This window comes from Apodemus sylvaticus, chromosome 1 (assembly GCF_947179515.1).
Source record: "Apodemus sylvaticus chromosome 1, mApoSyl1.1, whole genome shotgun sequence".
In the NCBI taxonomy this organism is placed as follows: Eukaryota; Metazoa; Chordata; class Mammalia; order Rodentia; family Muridae; genus Apodemus; species Apodemus sylvaticus.
In genome coordinates this window covers 52,062,781-52,084,801 of record NC_067472.1, presented here as the reverse complement: position 1 = coordinate 52,084,801, position 22,021 = coordinate 52,062,781, and the positions used below count along the sequence as shown (strand labels likewise).

Sequence of the window (22,021 nt, the reverse complement as noted above, 5' to 3'; positions counted from 1 at the left end):
GACTGTGGGATGGCAGCCCCATCCCTTGGCTTGATGCCCTGTTTTTCTACTGGAGGTGGGCTCTACAAGTTCCCTCTCCCCACTGTACGGCATTTCATCTAAGGTCCTTCCCTTTGAGTCCTGAGAGTCTCACTTCCCAGGTCTCTGGTGCATTCTAGAGGGTCCCTCTACCTCCACCCCCCAGGATGCATATTTTTGTTCATTCTACTGGTCTTCAGGGCTTTTCTCCCCAATACCTGATCATGTTCCCCTTTTCCCTCCTCCTCCCACCCAGATTCACCCCATGATTGCTTTGTTCTCCCTCCCAAGTGGGATTGAAGCAACCTCACTTAGGTGGGCCCTTTGGCTTGTTAACCTTCTTGAGTTCTGTGGATTGTATCCTGGGTATTCTGTATGTGTTTGATTAATATCCATTTACTAGTGAGTCCATACCATGCATGTCCTTTTTGGGTCTTAGTTACCTCACTCAAATGGACACTTTCTCCATTTTACCTAAAGTGTTGAAATACAGTAACTATATTAATTAACATGAGACTATTTCACCCCTCTCCCTCCTCTCTTTTCCCTCCCCTCTCTGTCATTTAAGATGGTTTAGATATGATTAGGACCACTGGGCAGAAGTATTTCAGGGGAGGCTGGTTTTAGTGGAACATAAACATGCTCAAGTTGCTGAAATTGTTTATTAGTTGTATCAGAAAACCCAGGTCACAGACTCTCAGTCTCCTATAGGAATGTTGTAATGGTGTGTGTGTGTGTGTGTGAAAAGGACAGGTCTGCCAGCCATTCAAGATCCCAGTTGTGATTCTTTGTATTTTTTGCAATGTGGTGGATATAATGACATAATGTCAGAGTCTGTTTTGGCTGCTTCAGTAGAATATCTTAAGACTTTTATAAATTTATAAATAACAGAGACTTAGTTATTAAGGTTTAGGAGTCTGGGATGCCCAGGGTTTTCATGCTCTGATATATGCCATGGAGATGGCAAGAGAACAAACATTCATGGAGGGGATTGGGGAATGGGTGTTAGCTAGTTGTCATGGTAACAGTATTAACATTATAGGGTAGAGTCCTATGGCCAATCACCACTTAAGACCCACTTCTCAGCACTGCCACACTGGGAATTAACTTCTAATCTAAGATCTTTAGGAATGTATCCAAACAAGAGTGCTCCAGACCCAGGCTGTAGTTGAGACTCATATCCAGACATGGTGGGTGGGCTGGAGATATGTACCTTTTGGCAGGGCAGGGCCTGGCAAATGTATGGCCTTTGAGAGTCCTGACCCAGAGATATATCACCTGATCTTCATATTCAAGACCGATTTTCCTCCAGTCTTAGGCTGTTTGTTCTTCTAGTCTTTCTAGCCACTTGACTTTGGCTCAATGTGAATCCCTCCCAAACTATCTCGAATTCAGTTTATATGGTCAACTTAAGTTGTCTTTGCTGATTTGGACTGAGTGTGCTCAAATGCCTACCACAATTAGGACTTGTCAACTATACTGCCTTCGATTCTATGCTTTTTCCTGTTTTATGCTTGACATTTTGTTGATTCTATAAAACACTTAACATGTTTCCTTTGCTGTATACTCTTTTATTCTGTGACTCCACTCTTGAAAAGATGTTGTCTGACAGTGTCTGCAAGTGTAACAACTTTTATCCAGTTAGCATTTGCAGATCCACATATACCACTCCCACCCCATCTCTCAGTACAGTGTTTCCCTCTTCTAAAGAATACATTCTTCGTCGTGATTATTTGTGTCTCTTCTTACTCAGCCTGTGGTCTCTTTAAAAGTAGGGCAAGGCTTTTCTGGGTCAGTCTTGTGCTTTCTGCAATGTTATGGGAAGTAAAAGTCCTGGTTTGACTCTTTCTCCCATGATGATGACGGCTAGCAGGCAGCTCATTATTAGGAAGTAAAGTGATGGCATGTCACCAACTCCTCAGCAAAGCTCTGACACCCAGGACAATCTCCCTCCTGCGGGATTTTGTTTCAATGCATTGAGAAGGGAGAAGCAAGGTACCTCAAAACTGAGGCTCAGTTTCAAAGTGGAGTAGAAGATGGTTACAGACCTAAAGATATAATGTTGTGCCTATAATGTAAGTTTAAACATTTAACATTTGTTTTTTAGTTCTTTGTGCTCTGAGGGAATACTTCCCATTTTCTAACAGGAAAGTAACATTCATCAAATGCCCATGAATATGCCAAGTACTGCCTATGTAGAAAGTCTGATAACACACACACACACACACACACACACACAGTATCAACTGTTTGTTTTATGATTAGAGAAACCAATGCTTTGGAAATGGAGAAACTGGTCCCCAAATGCACTGTTAGAAATTAATAAAATAACATTTTCAAAGCAAGAAAATCCTAATTATAAGTCCCTACACCATTTATCTAGTGACTTCAAATTCTAAGGACTGAAGGCTCACAGAACCAGGTAGGTATTGTTGAATTTTAGCCTAGGGATTTAAAGCCTGTAGTGTTTAAATATGTTCAAGTCTGTGACTGTGCATGATAAAATGACATTTAATATTCAGTCTAAATTACCAGTCCTTACTGTCATGTGTCGGGTTTTTATCTTTAAATACTTCTAAAGCCTTATATATCTGGACATCACTTGCTCAGTTATCATAGTTACCAAATATTCTTTCACTAGAACCTCTCTCCATGGGAAATAAAAACTTACCTCTCTTGCCTGAATACAAACACCACCAGCTTTGAGCATACATCAGCTCCTTGCAGCTCAGAGCAGAAATCTAGGAAAGCTTGTTAGTTCATTCATTTGAACAGGCTATGATTCTCCCTGTACCCAAGACAGCATAAAATTGAGACTTGCATGTGATAATGAGATACCCTTTGTGCTCTTAGAAAAGTTGGCTGCTTTGGGTTTCAGTTTCATGTCTGTGATAAAAGGCACACCTCCCTCACTAGGCAGCCAGAACAGTTGAAATGATATAGGAAGTACCTCAGTGCTTAGCAGTAGCCACCACAATGCAGTACAATGTAGTGGTTCTCAGAGTGAGGATTGGAAAGTTTCTGAGGCCCTCAAGACTCTTTTTGGGATTCATGGGTGCACAAGGGTTTTCAATACAACATAAGGACCTTAAAAAGTGTTAGAGGTAGTTGTGTTCTGTCCAATGTGAATGCTGGGAAACAAACTATGGAAAAACAGGAAATAATCTTGAGCCATCTTTCCAGCTCCCACATTAAGATCTTATTTAGCTTTTTCACTGGGTCATGCTGGTGCATTCCACAGTTTACAGAGCATGAGACATGACAGACCAACTACTGGCAAGAGGCCTCCAAAGTATCTGGTTGCCCCCATTTTCCATGCCGCTGTCTTAAAGCAGTGTCTCCCAGATACTGCGATGGAACACCCCATGAATCACTCTCTGAAAACTGATGGAGTGCATGGCTCTACCACACTCTGATGAAATGGATGTGTACCCATGGTGCACTGGGGATGTGTGTGTACCCATGGTGCACTGGGGATTCTAGGAGTTCCTCAGAAGATGTGAGCCAAGTGTGTGACCCATTTCATTAAGTGGCTTTGGAAATAAAACCAGTGACATTCTCCGTGCCACTCTAGAAAATATAGTTGTTTTGGGGTAAAAATATTGTTTCTGTCAACAGGTAATGGCTCTTAATTTTGAAGGGTATAAAGGGGTTAGTTCAGAGACTGAAAAAGAGCTTGGGAGATAGGCATTGTTAGATAAGGAGTGAGACTGCTCAGGCTGTGGAACCAGACTTCCTGTTTCTGTGGACCTATCACTACAAGCCCTGTGACGTTGGACAAATCTTACTCTTTTTGCATGTCAGCTTTCTTGTTTGGATAGAACAATAAAATTTGCCCCAGGATTTTTGTGAGGTCAAATAAGCAGCAGCTGTATCACTTGGCACAAAGTCTGAGACATAGTGAGTCCACCAATATTTGCCATCGTTGATTACTGATTTGAGTATTTACCCTAGTTTGATTCTCTGTTGCGATGGTAAATACTACAGCCAAAAGAGGACAAAAGGTGTTATTTGCCTTATACTTTCAGATGACAGTTCACCACTAAGGAAAGTCAGGTCAGAGACTCAAAGTAGGAATCTGGAACAGAAACCATGAAGGAATGAAGCTTACTGTGTTCTGCTACCCACTGTGGTAATTTGAATAAAAATGGCCCCCATAGGCCCATAAGGAGTGATGCTATTAGGATGTGGGGCCTTGTTGGAGCATGTGTAGCCTTTTTGGAGGAAGTATGTCTCAATCTTCCTTCTTGCTGCCTATGAATCCAAAAGTAAAACTCTCAGCTCCTTCTGCCATACTTCCCACCATGATAATGGACTATTAGACCTCTGTAACTGTAAGCTGGCCCCAATGAAATGGTTTTTTTTTTTTTTTTTTTTTTGTAAGAGTTGCCATGGTCATGGTGTCACTACACAGCAATAGAAACACAAACAAGCATCCATACAACCAGCTAGCTTTTTTTATATAGCACCCCCAACACCTGCTTGGGGATGATACTACCCACGGTGACATGGGCCCTCCCACAGCAAGCATCACAGTGTCCCACAAACATGATCACAGGGCATTTTATATGGGCAATTTCTCTTCCCAGGCAACTCTAGTTAGTGTTGAGTTAAAAATAAAAACTAACCAGTAACAGTACAGTTAACTTTTGTAGATGTCTGGCTCATAACATTTGATGATCTTGTGATTTCAAGGCACAATTTGCTGACCAGCCCATTTTTCTTTCCGGTTCCTCTTTCTGCTTCATGGAGCAGGAGCCCTTTTGTGGGGTCTCTTAGGTGACTCACCATGAGACTGCCACGAGTAGCAAAGTCATGTGACTTGGTCATCCCTGAGTCTGAGCCTTGGATAGCTTTGCTTTTAGAGGAGCCATGCCACAGTGAACAAGAGGGGGGTGATCACACCAAGGTACTCATTCTACTGTAGGAGGAAATGCCATGATCAGGGGGCAGAATGTGCTTCACCAGCCAAAATGGTACCCTATGAGTCACTCCCAACCCATTTTGCTTCAAAAGTAATCGTGAACTTTAAGTGTGTAAGTGTGTTGGCTCTTTTTCATAAGCAAGGCTGGCCTCTGAGTTGTATCACTTTGCGTTTTTACTTGTACAGTGCTATTTATTCAACAGCATCCCCCATATCCTTCTGAGTGGCATCCCAAAACTGAGGAAAAGAGGGAAATGAAGAGTTCAGCAATGCTGAAGATCATCAACATAGCCAAAATCCCCTGCAACAGAGAGAAACATCATAGTCATTATACTAGGACAGTTTTCTGATCATCACGAAGTTGTCACACTGTTACCACATGATAAGCCTTCACCTCTCGAATTAGTGAAAGATAATGGGAACATAAGTAGTACCAGCATAGCATATCATATCATAGCATAGGATAGCATAGGATAGCATAGCATAGCATAGCATAGCATAGGATAGCATAGCATAGCATAGGATAGCATAGGATAGCATAGCATAGGATAGCATAGGATAGCATAGGATAGCATAGGATAGCATAGGATAGCATAGCATAGCATAGCATAGGATAGCATAGGATAGCATAGGATAGGATAGCATAGGATAGCATAGGATAGCATAGGATAGCACAGGATATATCCTATCCTATCCTATCCTATCCTATCCTATCCTATCCTATCCTACCCTACCCTATCCTATCCTAGCATAGGATAGCATAGCCTAGGATAGAATAGCCTAGGATAGCATTGCATGGCATAGCATAGCATGGCATAGGATAGCATGGCATAGGACAGCATAGCATAGGATAACATAGCATGGCATAGGATAGCTTAGCATAGCATAGCATGGCATAGCATAGCATAGCATAGCATGGCATAGGATAGCTTAGTATAGGATAGCATAGCATAGAATGGCATGGCATAGCATAGCATAGCATAGCATGGCATAGGATAGCTTAGCATAGGATAGCATAGCATAGAATGGCATGGCATAGAATAGCATAGCATAGGATAGGATAGCATATCACAGGAAATTGTTTAAGAAAAATTAAATGGGATATTTGCTAAGTTATATACAAATGAAGTTCTCCAAGAATGCATATCTGAGAGGTGATCTCTTGAAGGATGAAGAAAGTCAAGAGATAGGGAAATGGTAAAGAGAAAAATAGGAAAGGAAAGAAAAAGCAGGGAAGAGAGACAACCAGTACTCCAGAAAAAGAGTCACTCAGAGAACAAGAGACACGAAGAGAAGCTCAGGCTAAAAGCAGCACTGGGATCTTTCTAATTGGTGTGGAAGACTTTTAAAGTATGTTGCCCCAATGGCAGCTGAGAGCACGCATAGCCAGCCATACAGCCCTGGCCAGCCCAAGCTTGCCCTCTTCCAAGAACAGATCCTTCTATTGCCATTGCAAAAGTTCGTGTGATTAACAGTCTGTTCTAGGCTATATCTGTCTACTGTACCTTAATGATAGGTTTGAGATTACCTGTTTTTCTTTTTAATAGCAATGTGATATATCAATATCAAAATACTTTACAATTCTGTCACAGGAGCTGATTTATTCCCTTAATTTTTCTGTGGTTTTCTTCCCTGTTGTTTTTGTTTTGCTTTGAACATGCTGCAGCCGTGTTCTCATAAGACTTGAGTTCATACAGGTGATTTAGGTGTGATGGAGAGAGATACTGGGCAGAGAGCTCTGTGTGCCTTTTATGCATGTGTGTATGTTGTCTCATCGGTGTGCCACCTCAGGTAATGATGCATTTTCACCATACCCCTGACCGCCATCCTACTTCATTAATCCTTAATGCAGCCTGGAAGCTTCTGACTGCATCCTAGTGATGCTGATCACATTGATTAATAAATTCCCAGACTTTTGATAGAAAGCAAGTTGAAGGTTTGTGTGTGTGTGTGTGTGTGTGTGTGTGTGTGTGTTGTGTGGGGAGGGGGTAGGCAGGGGGATGAACTCATTTTTAAAAATTAATTTATATCCAAAATGTTGCCTCCAGATCCCCTCCCAGAATTCTTCCCCCATCCCCTGTTCCCTTTGCCTCTGAGAGGCATCCCCCTTCTCTGGGGCATCACGTCTCTACAGGATTAGATGCACCCTCTCCCACTGAAGTTAGACAAAGAATTTTTCTGCTACAGATGTGCCAGGGACTTCAGATCAGCCTGTGTTTGGTCTTTGGTTGGTGGTGTAGTCTCTGGGACCTCCCAGGATTCTGTGTTAGTTGACACTGTTGGTCTTCCTATGTGGTTGCCATCCCCTTCAGTTCCTTCAATCCTTCCCCTAACTTTTCCATAGGGGTTTATGACCTCAGTCTAGTGCTTGGATGTAAATATCTGCATCTGTATATTATCAATATTTAATATGCCTATTTGACTATCTTTTTTATTTATAGATTTATTCATACCATCTTACATTATTTTACACCAATTATCATAGTGCTTTGGACAGAGCAGAAATGTCTATTTTCAATCTATCATACTTTCTCAGAGCTCTAACCTAAATTATTAAAACCAAATAAAAACCATAGACACACACAGTTATAAAGTATACAGGGAACTATGACCAAAGAGGACACTTGTAAGCTCTGCCATTTAAAATCATTTTATATTTATATTATCCTTAGTTACTTGCATGTTTTATATCTTTTATAAGTTGTTAGCATTTATTGTTCTATTCCACTATGCGTGGTATAATGCTGATCTAATACAATGGGCTCCTGAATGAACAAAAGGAAATATACGTGTATCTATAATACTATCTGGATGGTGCTGACTGGGTGATAGCCTTTTTGTTGAAACCATCTGCTTCTCACCCTAGAAATGACATAGGATACTTACAACGAATAGAATGGTAATAGCACCACACTGCATACCATCTGGAGAATAGCCACAGATGAATTCTCCATCTAGGAGGAAGCCAAATATGAGGAGAATGATTCCAGCTGCTGCTCCCAGGGCACTAAGTAAATTCATCGCCTGGCTCATTTTTATCTACAACAGAATCAGAAAATAAAAGACTTAGGCCTGTCTTGTTTCACAAAGAGGTGAGGGTGGAGGACTGGAGAGATGGAGTTTGACAATGCCAAGAAACCATATATACATATATATTTACCATATATACAACTCATTCTGTGCCTGGCTTAACTTCCATTCAAACAGAGGTATCTATGGCCTATTTAAATGTTTATTTAAAGACTGTGTTTAACTAAACACTGCACTTCTCCATCACTTTTCCATCTCCCTAAAAATTAAAATCTTTAGGGCTGGCGAAATGGCTCAGCAGATAAGGCACCTGCAACTTGACAACCTGAGTTCTATCCTTAGGACTCAGATGGTAGGAGAGAACCAAGTCCTAAAAGCTATCTTTGGATCTCCACAGGTACACTGTACATGGAAATGTACCTCCACTCCCCGCCCTCCCCTATACACATAGCTAATAAATAAAGGCAACACATTTTAAAATTATGAAATTTTAGGATGCTTTTTGATGCAAATAACTTACTGACTTATGACTATCTAATATCTTTGTTTCTTTGACTAAGATAGACTATTCCTACAAATATACATGGATCAGCAATGTATTCTTTATCTCTGGAATCTGCTTGTGATTTAATTAGGTTGTGTGCACTGTGCTTTTCCTGTGAGTCAATCAATAGCTTGTTAAAGCATCTGGAATCCAGTAGGCACCAAAAATACTCATCGAAAGAACAAATGAGTGAATGGCTAGATTACTGAGACCTACTCTACATTAACAACAGGGGACCAAGCAAGGATGGAGTCACTCAACAGTTCTGTGTCTCTATATCTTCATGTAGACCATGAGACTCTGACATGATAATCTGGAAAAGTGTCCCAATATGAATGGCTTCTGATTCTATGATGATTTTTGAATCCAGGGAAATTTCTCAACAATTATTTTTAATAAGGTAGACATAGAACTCACCAGAGTGTCTGTAGTTTTTCTTTTCAGAGCAATCAGGAAGGCCCCAGAGTTAATGAACTACAAAAAGAATAATAAATAATAAATATCCTAATGATGGACATGAAAAGATGGTGCTGAGGGTCTCTCAGGTCAGGGCTCTGAACACTTCTTTCCTATACCTTCCTTCTAACTCACAGAAACCCCACCTTACAGAGCAGAGGACAAAAGGCTGGATCTTTAGTCTGAACCACCTCTTTGAACAAAAGGTTGTTTCTACCTTACTGGGCTTTCATATCCTTATCCATTTTCCTGTTGTTGATCTGTTATTGATATCATGACTCAGCTTCCAAATGCCCAGTGTCATCAGTTTATGAGCACTAAGGCCATATAGTTATCATAGCCCAACCAGTTTATTCTGTTGGATGCAAACATAAGGCACAATTTCAGCCAGAAGACTGATAATTGAAAAAGAAAAAAAAGAAGAAAGAAACCACACACACTAATTTTCATGGAGGTGGATCAGATATGGCAGCCTCATTGTCTAGCAGAAACTTAAAATCTGAGTTCCGTCCAGCTGTGTTTAAATTTCCTGCCTCTCCCTCCAGATCCATTAGTAGAGAATGCTCTCCCAGACCTTCTGACAATGAAACCTTCTTCCCTTTTCACGCAGACACCCCCTATTCCCATCCTCTGTAAATGCTTTTCATCTAACTAGATAGCTCTTCATTCTTTAAGACTTGGTCCAGCTGGAAGTGACTCTGGACAGTGCCCTTTCTTTTCTAGAAGCAGCTTCTGTGTCCTGTGTCAGTATTTCTCATACCCTATGAAGAACTGCCACTGGGGACTGGCTTCTACTGAATCCTCACACCCTGCCCATTCTCTGAAGCTAAATAGGTACTAAGCTAGTAGAAACTGTGTACAATTAAATCCGCATCTCTTTGTGCTCAGACACTTGGGAACTGTCTCTGCTCCTTCACTTTCTGCAGAGCAAAGTGCTTATCAGTGTCTGAAGCAACACCATATAGATGCAAGAAGTATGCTGACCTCATACCATGATTTCTTCCTTATTAGACTAATGCCTATTGGAGGATAATCACTACTAAAATTTGGATCTCCATTGCCTTGCTCCATAAATACAGTTTATCATATGTTGCAAGTAATTTTGGATGAATTAATGGGTTACAAAACCACTGTAAAACCTAAAGGAACATTCCCTCCAAATTTCAAGACCCAAAGATGGGCTACCATCAGCTCTGGTGATTCAACAGAGCAGAGAGCTTGCTTTAATTGCCATGAGGTTAGGCTTAGTGGCACTTTCTGCAGAGTCACATACCCAAATCTATCTTGTTTCATAACTAAGAATCCATTCACTAACACCTTGCCTGGTTGACATACTTTTAATTGAACTAGATTTTAATACTCACCAAAGCAGAGCCCCAGAAAGGATATCCTGAGATAAATATAAAAGGAAACCTTGGGTATGGGTTTACCAAGGTGAAAAGGAAAATGACTCCAAATGAAAAGTTCATGATTCCAAACAGGATCTGGGTGGTCTGCAAATAGAGAGGAACGTCACCACTCAGGGATGGGGCTAATTGTGCTTAAATAATTAGTTCAAGGCTCTGGCAGTTATCCTCTTTATAGCCAAGGGAAGAATAATGATTGTTCCTTTATGATATTCCTTGATGGTTTCTTACTCCTACTCCCATCTGATAATTACTGAGAAGAAAATGAGTCTAACCCTTTTGCTCCCAAACTCAGGGTCAGCTGTGCCATGAGTGGAAAATTCCAGGTCCTATTCTTGACTCACTAAAATCACCAGGTCATCAGCACATATGTGTGAATGCTGACTCCCAAATTACTGAATCAGCCTGGCCTCAACTGGACACCCAGGGAAATCCTGTGTAGGGGGAGGAGCTGATACTAAAATCTGATTCCCTGATTGGTTCTTGGTTGTGTCAATAAAGAAGACAGAAGCTAATTGCTGGGTGAAAGGGAAAAGGTGGGATTTCCGGTCGGAGAGGAAGCGTTGGGCACAGGGAAGGAGCTTTTTGGCTAGGCTTTGGAATGAGAACGTGCTGCAGCCCTGTAAGGTCTTAGGGCAACCAGAACCAGCAGCCTCTACCATCTGTAGTTGGCTGTAACAGGTCTGCTGATAAGAGCCCAGCAATTGTGCTGTCTGGCTAGTTTTAAATTAATAAAACTGTCTAGTGTTTTTCTTCCTCTGAGCTAAGGTGGGCAGGGGAAAGAGAGAAGATGGCGTGATAGCTGGCAGTTTGGTGAAGCTAGCTGAGAGGGGCCTGTGGAGTGCGGACTGCAGCTCTCGGATGTCCGGGATGGTTGCAATCGAGTTGGAGCGAGGCTAGAATGCGGGCTGTGGCACTGGGCAAGGAAGTAGCATGTTTTTAAAATTACACGTTACACTCTTGAATGTGGATGATTCTCACATTCTTGGAGCCTTTGGGAGCAGTGCTGTATTGCCTGGCGCAGAGCATCTCTCTCAGGGGCTGTTCTCAATGCGCCCTGTGCAGTGCTTGTGAGACACATTCCACAGGTGCTGTTAATGCTGGGCAGGGGGTTGATGGGTGCTAAGAAGCCTGACAGGGATGACAAAAAGAGCTGAAGGCTTATGGCTAGGGATTATGTCCTCTGTGACCTTTTCAGTACACTTCCTTGGAGAGCTCTTTTGTTACTCATTTAGCACCTTAGTCCTAAGAGGTATTGTGTGTATTTTCATCACATCTGAGTGACTACCCCTCTTGAATGTACCACTACCAACTTCCATACGTCTTAAAATGAGTTCGCTTTCTCCCTTTAAACCTGATTTTCTGACTTCTTTTTCTCTGTTGTTGATGCTGTCGTCTTTCTAGAGCTAGGGTCTTCCGGTCATCTCAAGTTTCTTGATGGCAACAGTTCCAGAGTAGCTAACTTTTCTGTTATCTCTACTCATGAAACCATGCATAGTTCAGCCAGCAAGATGGCTCAGCAAGTAAAGGTTCTAGCCACCGAGCCTGACAATCCTGAATTCAGTGCCTGGAACCCACAGTGGTGGAAGGGGAGAGCGGGGTCCTGCAAGTTCTTCTCTGTCTCCATACGATCATGTGTACACACAAACAAATAAATACATGTAAAACTACAATTAGCATTCTGGCAGAAGGATTGAAAAAACTACATATCCAGCTTCTATCCCATTTTCTTGTTGTAGACAGCACTGGGATGCTGACTTCATAGCTTTCATGTTTCTCCTACATGTCGGGGGATATGTAGAGATATCCCTCCATCACCCATCACCACTCCAGAGCACTCACTGATTCTTCCACGCAACAATATGAGAATGAGACTCTTCATGCTTCCTCTTGGCTTGTTAGCTAATTTCTTGTCCTACAGAACACGATTCCGTTGTATGGGTGTGACAGTGACTAATTTGTCAAGCAGGCTGATCCTTTTACTAGTCTTAAATCCTTTAAGCCTAGGTTGACCTCCCCCAGCTCTCCTCCCCCTCCCCCTCCCTGTGCTTCCCTTTCTTTAGCTCCCAGCGTGTCCTCCTTTTGTTTCTACTTGTTGAAATGCCATTTCTTCAGAGTCCGTATGAAATGCCCGATTCATTGTGGAATGTGCTTGTTCTGTTTAGCTGGAGCAGCTGTTCCAACTGTGGGTGTTCCCATGCCACTCTTACCATTTATGACCCTTCTAGATACTATTTTCATGGTATTATTATTTTCGCATGAAACCTTTATTTTTCTAAGTGAGGAAAAACTAGCTTGTATTTTTTTTTCTGTGAAAACAGCATCTAACATAGTTGCTTGCACCTAGTTCAGTTTCTGTTAAAGCAAACTGTTTCATTCAAGCTTGGAGTTCATTATATTTGAAGAGATGAACTTCAAATATGCTGAATATGCTGAAGCAGAGTACATTAGTGTTTTTTCTCACATGTCACAGAATGGTCTTTATTTCTGGTTTAATTTTATTGTATTTATTCTATTTTATTTTATTGTCCTGAAAAGGATTACTTTCTGCTTTCCATCATGAGAGGCCAGTGCTCAAAGGGCAAAATATTCTCCAAGATATGTGTAGCATTACTGCCTCAAACATATCTCACTACTTCCTACCTGTCCATTATCATAAGAAAGGTTTGGTAAATAAAATAAAATAAAATAAAAAATTTTTGTGGAATGACAGGTTGATGGATGGAGAAATGAATGTTTGCCAGGGTCCATCCAACCCTAGACAAAGAACTTAAGGCAACTAAAGGGAGACTTGATCTTTTCTAGTGATAATCCCCACCTCCAATTGATTATCCAAGTACAATCAGCCAGCAACACTAATCAAACTCAGAAGGTTGTATTTATATATTTGTGCATTTATATACATATGTAAACAATAACAAAGAAAAAGGGACCATAAGTTTGAGAGGGAACAATGGGGAGGGGCCATGAATGAGGTTGCAGATGACGTACTTATAAATTTAAAAAATTAAAGAAGCTATTCTAAAAAATCTTTATACTTATATGCATAAATAAACATATATCTGAATACTGTGTAAGAGTCTGAGTTCTGAGGTCTGTTTGGGAAGCTGTAAAAGTGTATGTTGCAGTTTGCTAAGAGAGGGAATCTGAGCTAACGTCTACTTGGTTGACCTTTTACCTTTTGCTCTCTGAGATTGAGAGAAATAGAAATAGAAAATTCTCAAAGATAGTTTGGAGGCTGTAGTTTTTAAGAGTTCAAGAACATTGAATTTATTCATTTTATATTTATTTTCCTATTCACAGAATCTAGTTCATAATTCATGTAGAAGCACAACTCATACTTCCTGAATTGAGTGGCAATGACATATGGAGTTGATTCCTATTGGACATTGTGTGCCACCAGATTTTATATATAGGAACATATTTTACTTACCCCTAAGATCTTCAATTTTCTAATAATGATTTTCTGCACTCGGTTTTGGGAATTGTAGGCTGTGGCTGTAAGTTCTGTTGTTTGGTATTCTTGAGTGGTGACCTCTGGAGGAAACACCAGGAACATGGGACTATGCACATTTTTTGAATTCATGATGGTATAGTTGGTTTTGTCAAGTGGAAGAAAAGGATATAGCTGGTACTCCCATTTAGACCATGTTCGTTTCCTTGGCTGAAGCTGTCTAGAGCACTGGCATTGTTGTACTCTGGCTTAGAATTATAGAACCATAAAGTCACAGAGTCATAGAATTTCAGGTATGGCCAAAAGCGTAAACATAAGAGTTAAAGTGCCCATGCCCGTGTATTGGTTTGGAGAAGGTGACTAGTAGTCTTGGTTTGATCAGAAAATACTGTGACTTTAGGCAAGTCACTTACTCCTTTGTTCTTACAACTACCTCATATATATATTAACCTGTCAAATCTTTTAGTTCCCAAGTTTCTAATTCTTCCATTTCAGGTGTAGAGAGGACAAAACCTCTCAGGCCTTAGAACTCATCAGTCATATTATTCATGTTGCCTGTCACTTAAAAGTTTTTTTGTTGTTGTTGTTTTGCTGTTAACCTCATTTTTGCAGACTTGTTTAATATACCACACTAAAGCAGAGTGGCTTCAAAGAACTACAATTTTTTTTTTGTGGGCACTCTGCCATTTACATTGCTAGTTTTTTCTGGGTAGTACTGTTCTATTAACCCCTGCAAAGTTTTCTTAAACATCTATGGTTCAATAGTGGATTGTACAGAATTAGATAGTCTCAGTCATGTGTCTTCATCAGTGGATCTGGCTGAAAAAAATGCAAGAACATAAATGAGCAGAAGACTTTATTTTTAACTGTGTGTGTGTATGCGTGCGTGAGTGCGTGTTGATGTTTTTGTGAATGTATGCATTTTGTGTGAAGGTACATGCAGAGGCCAGAAGAGTTCATCAGCTCCTCTGGAGCTCTTCGCTGCAGTTACCTCTGTCCCACCATGTCATTGATCATATATATATATATATATATATATATATATGCACGCACACACATATATATGTATATATATGTATGTATATATACATACGTATATATATGTATACATACATACATGTATATGTGTGTGTGTGTGTGTGTGTGTGTGTGTACTGCTCTGTTATTTTCTCACATCTTCCTTAATAAAATTTTCTGTCAAGACCAGCCTCGTGCTAGCTGAAGGTTACATCCATATATCACAATTTCTTTTTGAGTGTATGTTTCTGACATTTAGCTTTGATGGACATAGAGGCATGCTCATGGTCATCCTTCATTGAAATCGTAGGGAGTTTGTTCCATTTCCTTTGAGTTAAGTACTATTTGGGCCAATATATATATTTCAGTATATATATATATATATATATATATACATATATATATATATATATATATATATATATATGTATATATATATATATATATATATATACTGAAACATTTACCAGTCCTGGATCCTCCATCCCCAAAAGTTCCATAAGCCCCTCTTCCTTCCCCCTGTTCCCCAATCCACACCTTCCCACTTCCCTGTTCTGGTATTCCCTTACACTGCTGCACTGAGCCTTTCCAGAACCAGGGGCCACTCCTTCCTTCTTCTTGGGCATCATTTGATATGTGGATTGTGTCTTGGGTATTCCAAGCTTCTAGGTTAATATCTGCTTATCAGTGAGTGCATACCATGAGTGTTCTTTTGAGACTGGGTTACCTCACTTAGGTCAAAGGGATACAAATTGGAAAGGAAGAAGTCAAACTATCACTATTTGCAGATGATATGATAATATACTTAAGTGACCCAAAAAACTCCACCAGAGAACTCCTACAGCTGATAAACAACATCAGCAAAGTGGCTGGTTATAAAATCAACTCAGACAAATCAGTAGCCTTCCTATGCTCAAAGAATAAGCAGGCTGAGAAAGAAATCAGGGAAATGACACCCTTCACAATAGTCACAAACAATATAAAGTATCTTGGTGTGACTGTAACCAAACAAGTGAAAGATCTGTATGACAATAACTTCAGGGCCAGTGTATTTTGTAAAGCACTACATGGCCTTCATTTCCCATGTTTTAACATTGCTGTGGGCCTTTTCAATTTTATTTTTCCCCAAGCATGATAACATTCTTATAACTATCTGATAAATGGAGAAATAACTTAATTTTTATGTTTTAATTCATTTAAACTACTTCTCATGATCCACCACAGGACTCATGAAAAACCAGAATTAATCCTAAACCATTTTAGAAGTTAAGCTTATTCCTTGAGAATTTCATATATGTATCCAATGACCACTTAATGTCTCATTCTCAAATTCATTTATTTAGTAGCTGTTGGTTCAAGATAAAAATATCTATTAACTTCTCTGTTCATGTTAGTTTACATATTTATTGAAACATGTCATGTCTTCTTTGGACTGTTGATGATGTAATAAGGACATTTTAAGTGGATTATAATGCACTTGGTCTGTAAGTCAAGTCAATGTTAGTAATAATAGAAAATGCTATTAGCATTACTTATATTATTTCTGTTCTATCTATTATGGTCAAATATCTTATCTCAATTTATTTCCATAGTTAATTATTTATCAGATTAATATGTATCTATAAGTTTAACCATAAGAAATTGACAGTATCACAATGCGTTACTGCAGGTGTTACTGTCCTGTGGTTCTCTATTGCAGGTGGTTGCTTGCTAATAGACATCTCAGGTGTGTTTATTCATACATGGATGGTGTATCTGAGCTCAGCTTTAGAAAGCTTCATATATCTCCATGTGTCTTATTTTCCAGCATTACAAAAATCTCCCTTCACGTGAGGCCCTCTAACTTTAAAGTGGTATATGAATGATTGAATACTATTTGTTAGGCCTTAAGGTTCCCTAATCAAACCTTTATCTTGTTGCTGCCTGTTCTTGGGAAGTTAATGATGATGCAAGTGTTCAGACTGAGTTCAGGCTTCATCTCTGATTTCCTTGCTTTGTAAGAAAGAGTCCCATGTTCTTTCATTTATGTCCTACTATAGATGAAGCTTAGTTTTCTTTGTTTTTAAATTTCTTATCTTTCTATTAAAAAATTCTCTCCTTCCAAAAAACCCATATACAATGGCTAGAGAACAGGACATTGGCAAATGTCCTCTGCCTGGAGGTCTCCAAATCTTCTGGGTGTCATTGTCTCTTTAAATCACAGTGAGTCTAGGTCTTATTCCACAAGGGACTGTGAAAAGTTCATTATTTCCCCCAGTGTGTTCAGCTATGTTGGGAGATCTACAAGGAGACATGAGAGGAGGAAAGTGGCCGGGTTTCTGTTTATCCTGGGCTGCTGCTTTTAGGACTGACTCCTAACACTGTGCCGTCCTGCTGGTCATTGGACTGAAGCCTTATTACCTTCAAGTAGTAATGCTGCAGCATTTCAAGTTGTATAGATTATTTTAAAATAAAAATGGCAACCTTTTTTTTTAATATAACCTCCATGTCTTAGTCAGGGTTTCTAATCCTGCACAAACATCAAGACCAAGAAGAAAGTTGGGGAGGAAAGGGTTTATTCAGCTTACATGTCCACATTGCTGTTTATCATCAAAAGAGGTCAGGACTGGAACTCAAGCAGGTCAGGAAGCAGGAGCTGATACAGAGGACATGAAGGGATGTTTCTTATGGGCTTGTTCCCCTTGGCTTCCTCAGCCTGCTCTCTTATAGAACCCAAGAGCACCAGCCCAGGGATGGTACCACCCACAAGGGGCCCTCCCACCTCAATCACTAATTGAGAAATTGCCCCACAGCTGGAGCTCATGGAGGCACTTTCCCAACTGAAGCTCCTTTCTCTGTGATAACTCCAGCCTGTGTCAGGTTGACACACAAAACCAGCCAGTACACTCTTACACTCAAAGAGCAAGCACTAGGGATTCCCCACTAGGTGTGTCTTCTGACAAATACTTTCTAATCCTACTCACTGACTGGGCAGTGCATCCATATACATGTTCTCTGTATAGTACCCCCTTGTGACTACCAGGGATTTTGCTGTCAAGGACAAATTGGTATTTAATTTATGAGGACTGATGTTTGTTGTTGTTTTTATGCTCTTGTGCTTTCTACCATCTAAGAAAAGGTTTGTGTTTGTATGTTCGGGCCACCATAACTAAGTACCTGAGATTGGGTGATTTAAACAACACAATTTTATTTGTAATTTTAGACAACAGAAAATACAAAATATGGGTGCCAGCAAACTTATATTTTTAATTTTTTTTAGATTATAATTACATCGTGTCTCCCTCCTCTTTGTTCCCTCCAATCTCTCCCATATATTCATCTTTGCTCTCCTTCAAATTCATGGCCTCTTCTTTTTTCACTAATTGTCAGTATATTTCTAAATATAACCTGCTCATTCTGTATAATGTTAATTGTATGTATGTTTTCAGGGATGACCGTTTGCCACTGGACAACCATTTGGTGTGCCCTTTGTCTGGGAAAGACCTTCCTCCATCCCCAGCTTTTCTCAGCTGCCTATAGTTCTTTGTTTAAGGTTGGAGAATCATGGGCTTTGCTTCATCCAGTTTGACATGTTAATTGGTACCATCCTCATTCAGTTCATGTTTGGGCAATCATATTGGAAAGACTTTGTGACCATAAATTCTGATGTTACTACATGATGCAGGCTCCCAGCAAACTCCTTGATTATGTGGCTTTTTGCAATCTTTTTACCCACTCTTTCACAGCATTCTCTGAACCTCATATGGTTTTGTTTTGTATATGCTTCCACTGAGACTGTGCTCCACAAATCTGCATTTTGAGTTGTTATGGTTTTTCTATAGACAGATCCTGTCTGTTGCAAAGAGAAGTTTCCTTGATGTGAAGACTATACTTGTCTATAAGTTGGAACTAACTTGAATATCCCTTCCCTGGGAACTAGCTTTCATGGTGCCAGAGGCACTATGTAAATTTCCAAAAGAGGGAGGCATTAACAGTTCTAGCAAACTAACATGCCAGTGAACCACATCAACAATCAGTATGCACAGTAATCCTAAAAGCACAGTAGCAGTACACAAAGCTTGGTGGAAACCAAAAGCTAATTATACATAAGACCAATTCAACAAGAGGGAAACCATTCTTTTTTAAATTAGATATTTACATTTCAAATGTTATCCCATTTCCTGGTTTCCCCTCCTCCCCCTTAAACAATCCCCCTCCCCATGCTCACCAATCCACCCACTCCTGCTTCCCTGTCATTCTCCTATACTGGGGCATGGAGCCTTCTCATAACCAAGGGCCTCTCCTCCCTTTGATGTCCTACAAGGCCATCCTCTGCTACAGACACAGTTGGAGCCATGGGTCCCTCCCATGTGTACTCTTTGGTTGGTGTTTTAGTCCCTGGGAGCTCTGGGGGTACTAGTTGGTACATATTGTTGTTCCTCCTATGGGGCTGCAAACCCCTTCAGCTCCTTGGATCCTTTCTCTAGCTCCTCCATTGGGACCCCTGCTTGGTACTAGAAATCTAGTTTTCAGACTGGTGAAATCATGGCTATCGGGTAATAGTCTATAGCCTCTAATTTACTAAACTAGCATAATCCCTAACAACAATCTATAAATAATTGTTCTTACCTGCAAACCTACGTTTTTATGGCAGCTCTATTTTTGGCTGATGTCTTTTTGATACCTTTATATGACATTTCCTCAACTCTCTCTCTCTCTCTCTCTCTCTCTCTCTCTCTCTCTCTCTCTCTCTCTCTCTCTGTCTCTCGTGTGTGTGTGTGTGTGTGTGTGTGTGTGTGTGTGAATGACAAAGTGTAATCCAAGTTAGCTTCAAGCTTACTGGTCCAGGCTGCCTTTGAACTCACAATTCTTCAGATTCTAGAGTGTTGGAATTATAGGCATATGCCACTATAGCAGGGCACTACTGCCATCATGAGGGTCCCTCTCTTGTATTTTCATCTGAACCTAGTATCTTCAAAGCTCTATTTCCAATGTTATAACATTAGGAGTTAGGACTTTTGCATTAGAATTTAGAGGTGGGATATTTCAGCCCAAAGGAAAGAGATAATTGATTAATGCTATGAAGCAACATCTACTATCTCTGTCATCTATCTATCTACCTATCTACCTATCTACCTACCTATCTATCTATCTATCTATCTATCTATCTATCTATCATCTCTCCACCCATGTAATAATGGTTTGTTCACCTAGACATCTATGACTAATATGATTTTTGATCTAAGGAAAGCTTCTGTGGAACAGAAAAAACTCCCTTTCCTGATGTTTACTATTTAAAAAACAGTGACTCTTACACATTTGTTCTGGAGTTTTCTAAATAAGCTCTTCAATCCCATCCAATATAAAGATGCTAATGTGTCTGTCTTCAATCTTAGAGCACTATTAGTCCATGGCTTGTCCTGATTCCAGAATCTTACAAAATTTCCATTCCTCCTGCTCCTATCTAAGCATTTATAGACAAGAGTCTAGGTGACACTCACTGCTCATGATACCTGAAAATGTTTTTCAGAGTGCATAAATATGAGGTTGATTGCTGCTACTTTTTCCCCCTGGAAAGAGTAGGGAGAGGGGGAAGGAGATCAGGGATTTTAATTCCCAAAGCAAGCACAACAGAAATGATCCACTACTGTGTGTTCTATTTTCTGTAGTACAGAGTTAATGTTGCTGAAAACTAAATACAAGATCTCACTTAGCAACTGGCTGGATAGCAATGCAAGTTGAATTCTCTGTTCTTCGAATCACTGCTCTTAAAGTGGGGTCCTTGGTAAGGACAATTGGAATTCTAAAGTTGGAATGGCTAAGTATGGTAAGATTCTGAAAATCTGAAAACATTGAACCCTGAATTCTAACGAGTCTACTATATTCAGGGGAAGAAGTGTCTCTGTCCCATCAGGGCCTAACTGTGTGAATAATCCCTGTTGACTGAAGAGACTGAAGGCCTCATCAGAAGGAGTTGCTGTGTTGGATGATACTACTTCAGAGTCAGGGCACATCTCTACCCATCCTTGCTGTTTCTGTACTTTAACTGGACTTAATTGCCTGAAGACTCCAACTTTATGGTAGAAAATGTGGTTCAGGAGGCTTGCTAGACTACATCAAAGTACTCGAGCTTTCTTCTCTATAAATACAGAATCCTAGAGAACACACATGGAGATACATAATATAGATAAGGGCTAATTTTGGGATATCAAAATGTTGGATCTAGGTTAATTTATTGATATATTTTTATCAAGCAGAATTTCTGCATTTAATGTCTTTTTAACAAGGAGTTAAAAAGGATTCTTAACTGGTTGGTTGAAATTTAGGTCAAAATATGGCTCATGTGAGTAAACTGAAAATCCCAGACCTGTTTTGCTTTAATGTCAAGGAAGGATTAAAAGCTTTTGAAGTATTTCATGTTTGTCAAGATCTCGTCACCCAGCTTGGGGCATTTCAAAGGCACACCTGTACCGTATGGTGATACATTTGTGAGGATAGCGCCATGTTCACAGGTATAAGCCAAGAGATGACTCCTCTGGACACTTAGGATGATAGACAGTAGGTTCAGGATGGCAACTGTATGCCAGAAATGGAGCTTGAGGGCTTTGGCATCGCTTGTCGAGGGTCCCTCAAAGAGGACTTAGCATAGGAGACAATTCGTTGAGCATCTTTAAAAAAAAAAACAGTAGGAAGTAGGGAGTTGAAAAACAAGTAAGAAAACAACAGACCCAATTCCAGGGCAAAGAAAATACTGTGTAGGCAAGTAAATCCAAAGCTTTAGAGCTGACACTAAAGCAAGATCTTGTCAAAGACATCAAACAGGAAGAGGGTCAGAAACTGATTGGCTTGGAGGTTCGTTTCTAACACAATTTCTTTGAGCACCGAAGATGAAATTGGCTCCCAAGACTGACAAAACAGTGAGAGCTGGCCTGTGTGAAAGAGAACAAAGTGGACCTCCTTTCAATACAACCCAGTTTATCATATTTTCTACTATAACATGCACATGGCTACCCTTCCCTGTGTTCTACTCTTCTGTCCCTAGCTATGTTTCACCAAGTACTGGGCAAACATAGTACACATATCTTCAACACAAATGTGGGAAAAATAGTATTATGGGAGAATAGATCTGTGAAGTAGTAATCCATGAGATGAACTGATGATCACAAATTAAAAAAAAAATTGATAACAAAATG

The 22,021-nt window shown here is 40.1% G+C and overlaps 1 protein-coding gene across 1 annotated transcript; it reads right to left on the bottom strand.

The window, feature by feature from the left end:
- Nucleotides 1–5,138: 5,138 nt before the first annotated feature.
- Nucleotides 5,139–13,964, bottom strand: Ms4a5 (membrane spanning 4-domains A5). Its single transcript, XM_052173004.1, has 5 exons — nt 13,812–13,964; nt 10,337–10,465; nt 8,934–8,990; nt 7,829–7,981; nt 5,139–5,243 (listed from the first exon to the last, which is right to left on the bottom strand). Exons 1-5 carry the CDS (start codon nt 13,962–13,964, stop codon nt 5,139–5,141), a joined length of 597 nt encoding a protein of 198 aa, XP_052028964.1.
- Between the last annotated feature and the right edge of the window lie 8,057 nt (nt 13,965–22,021).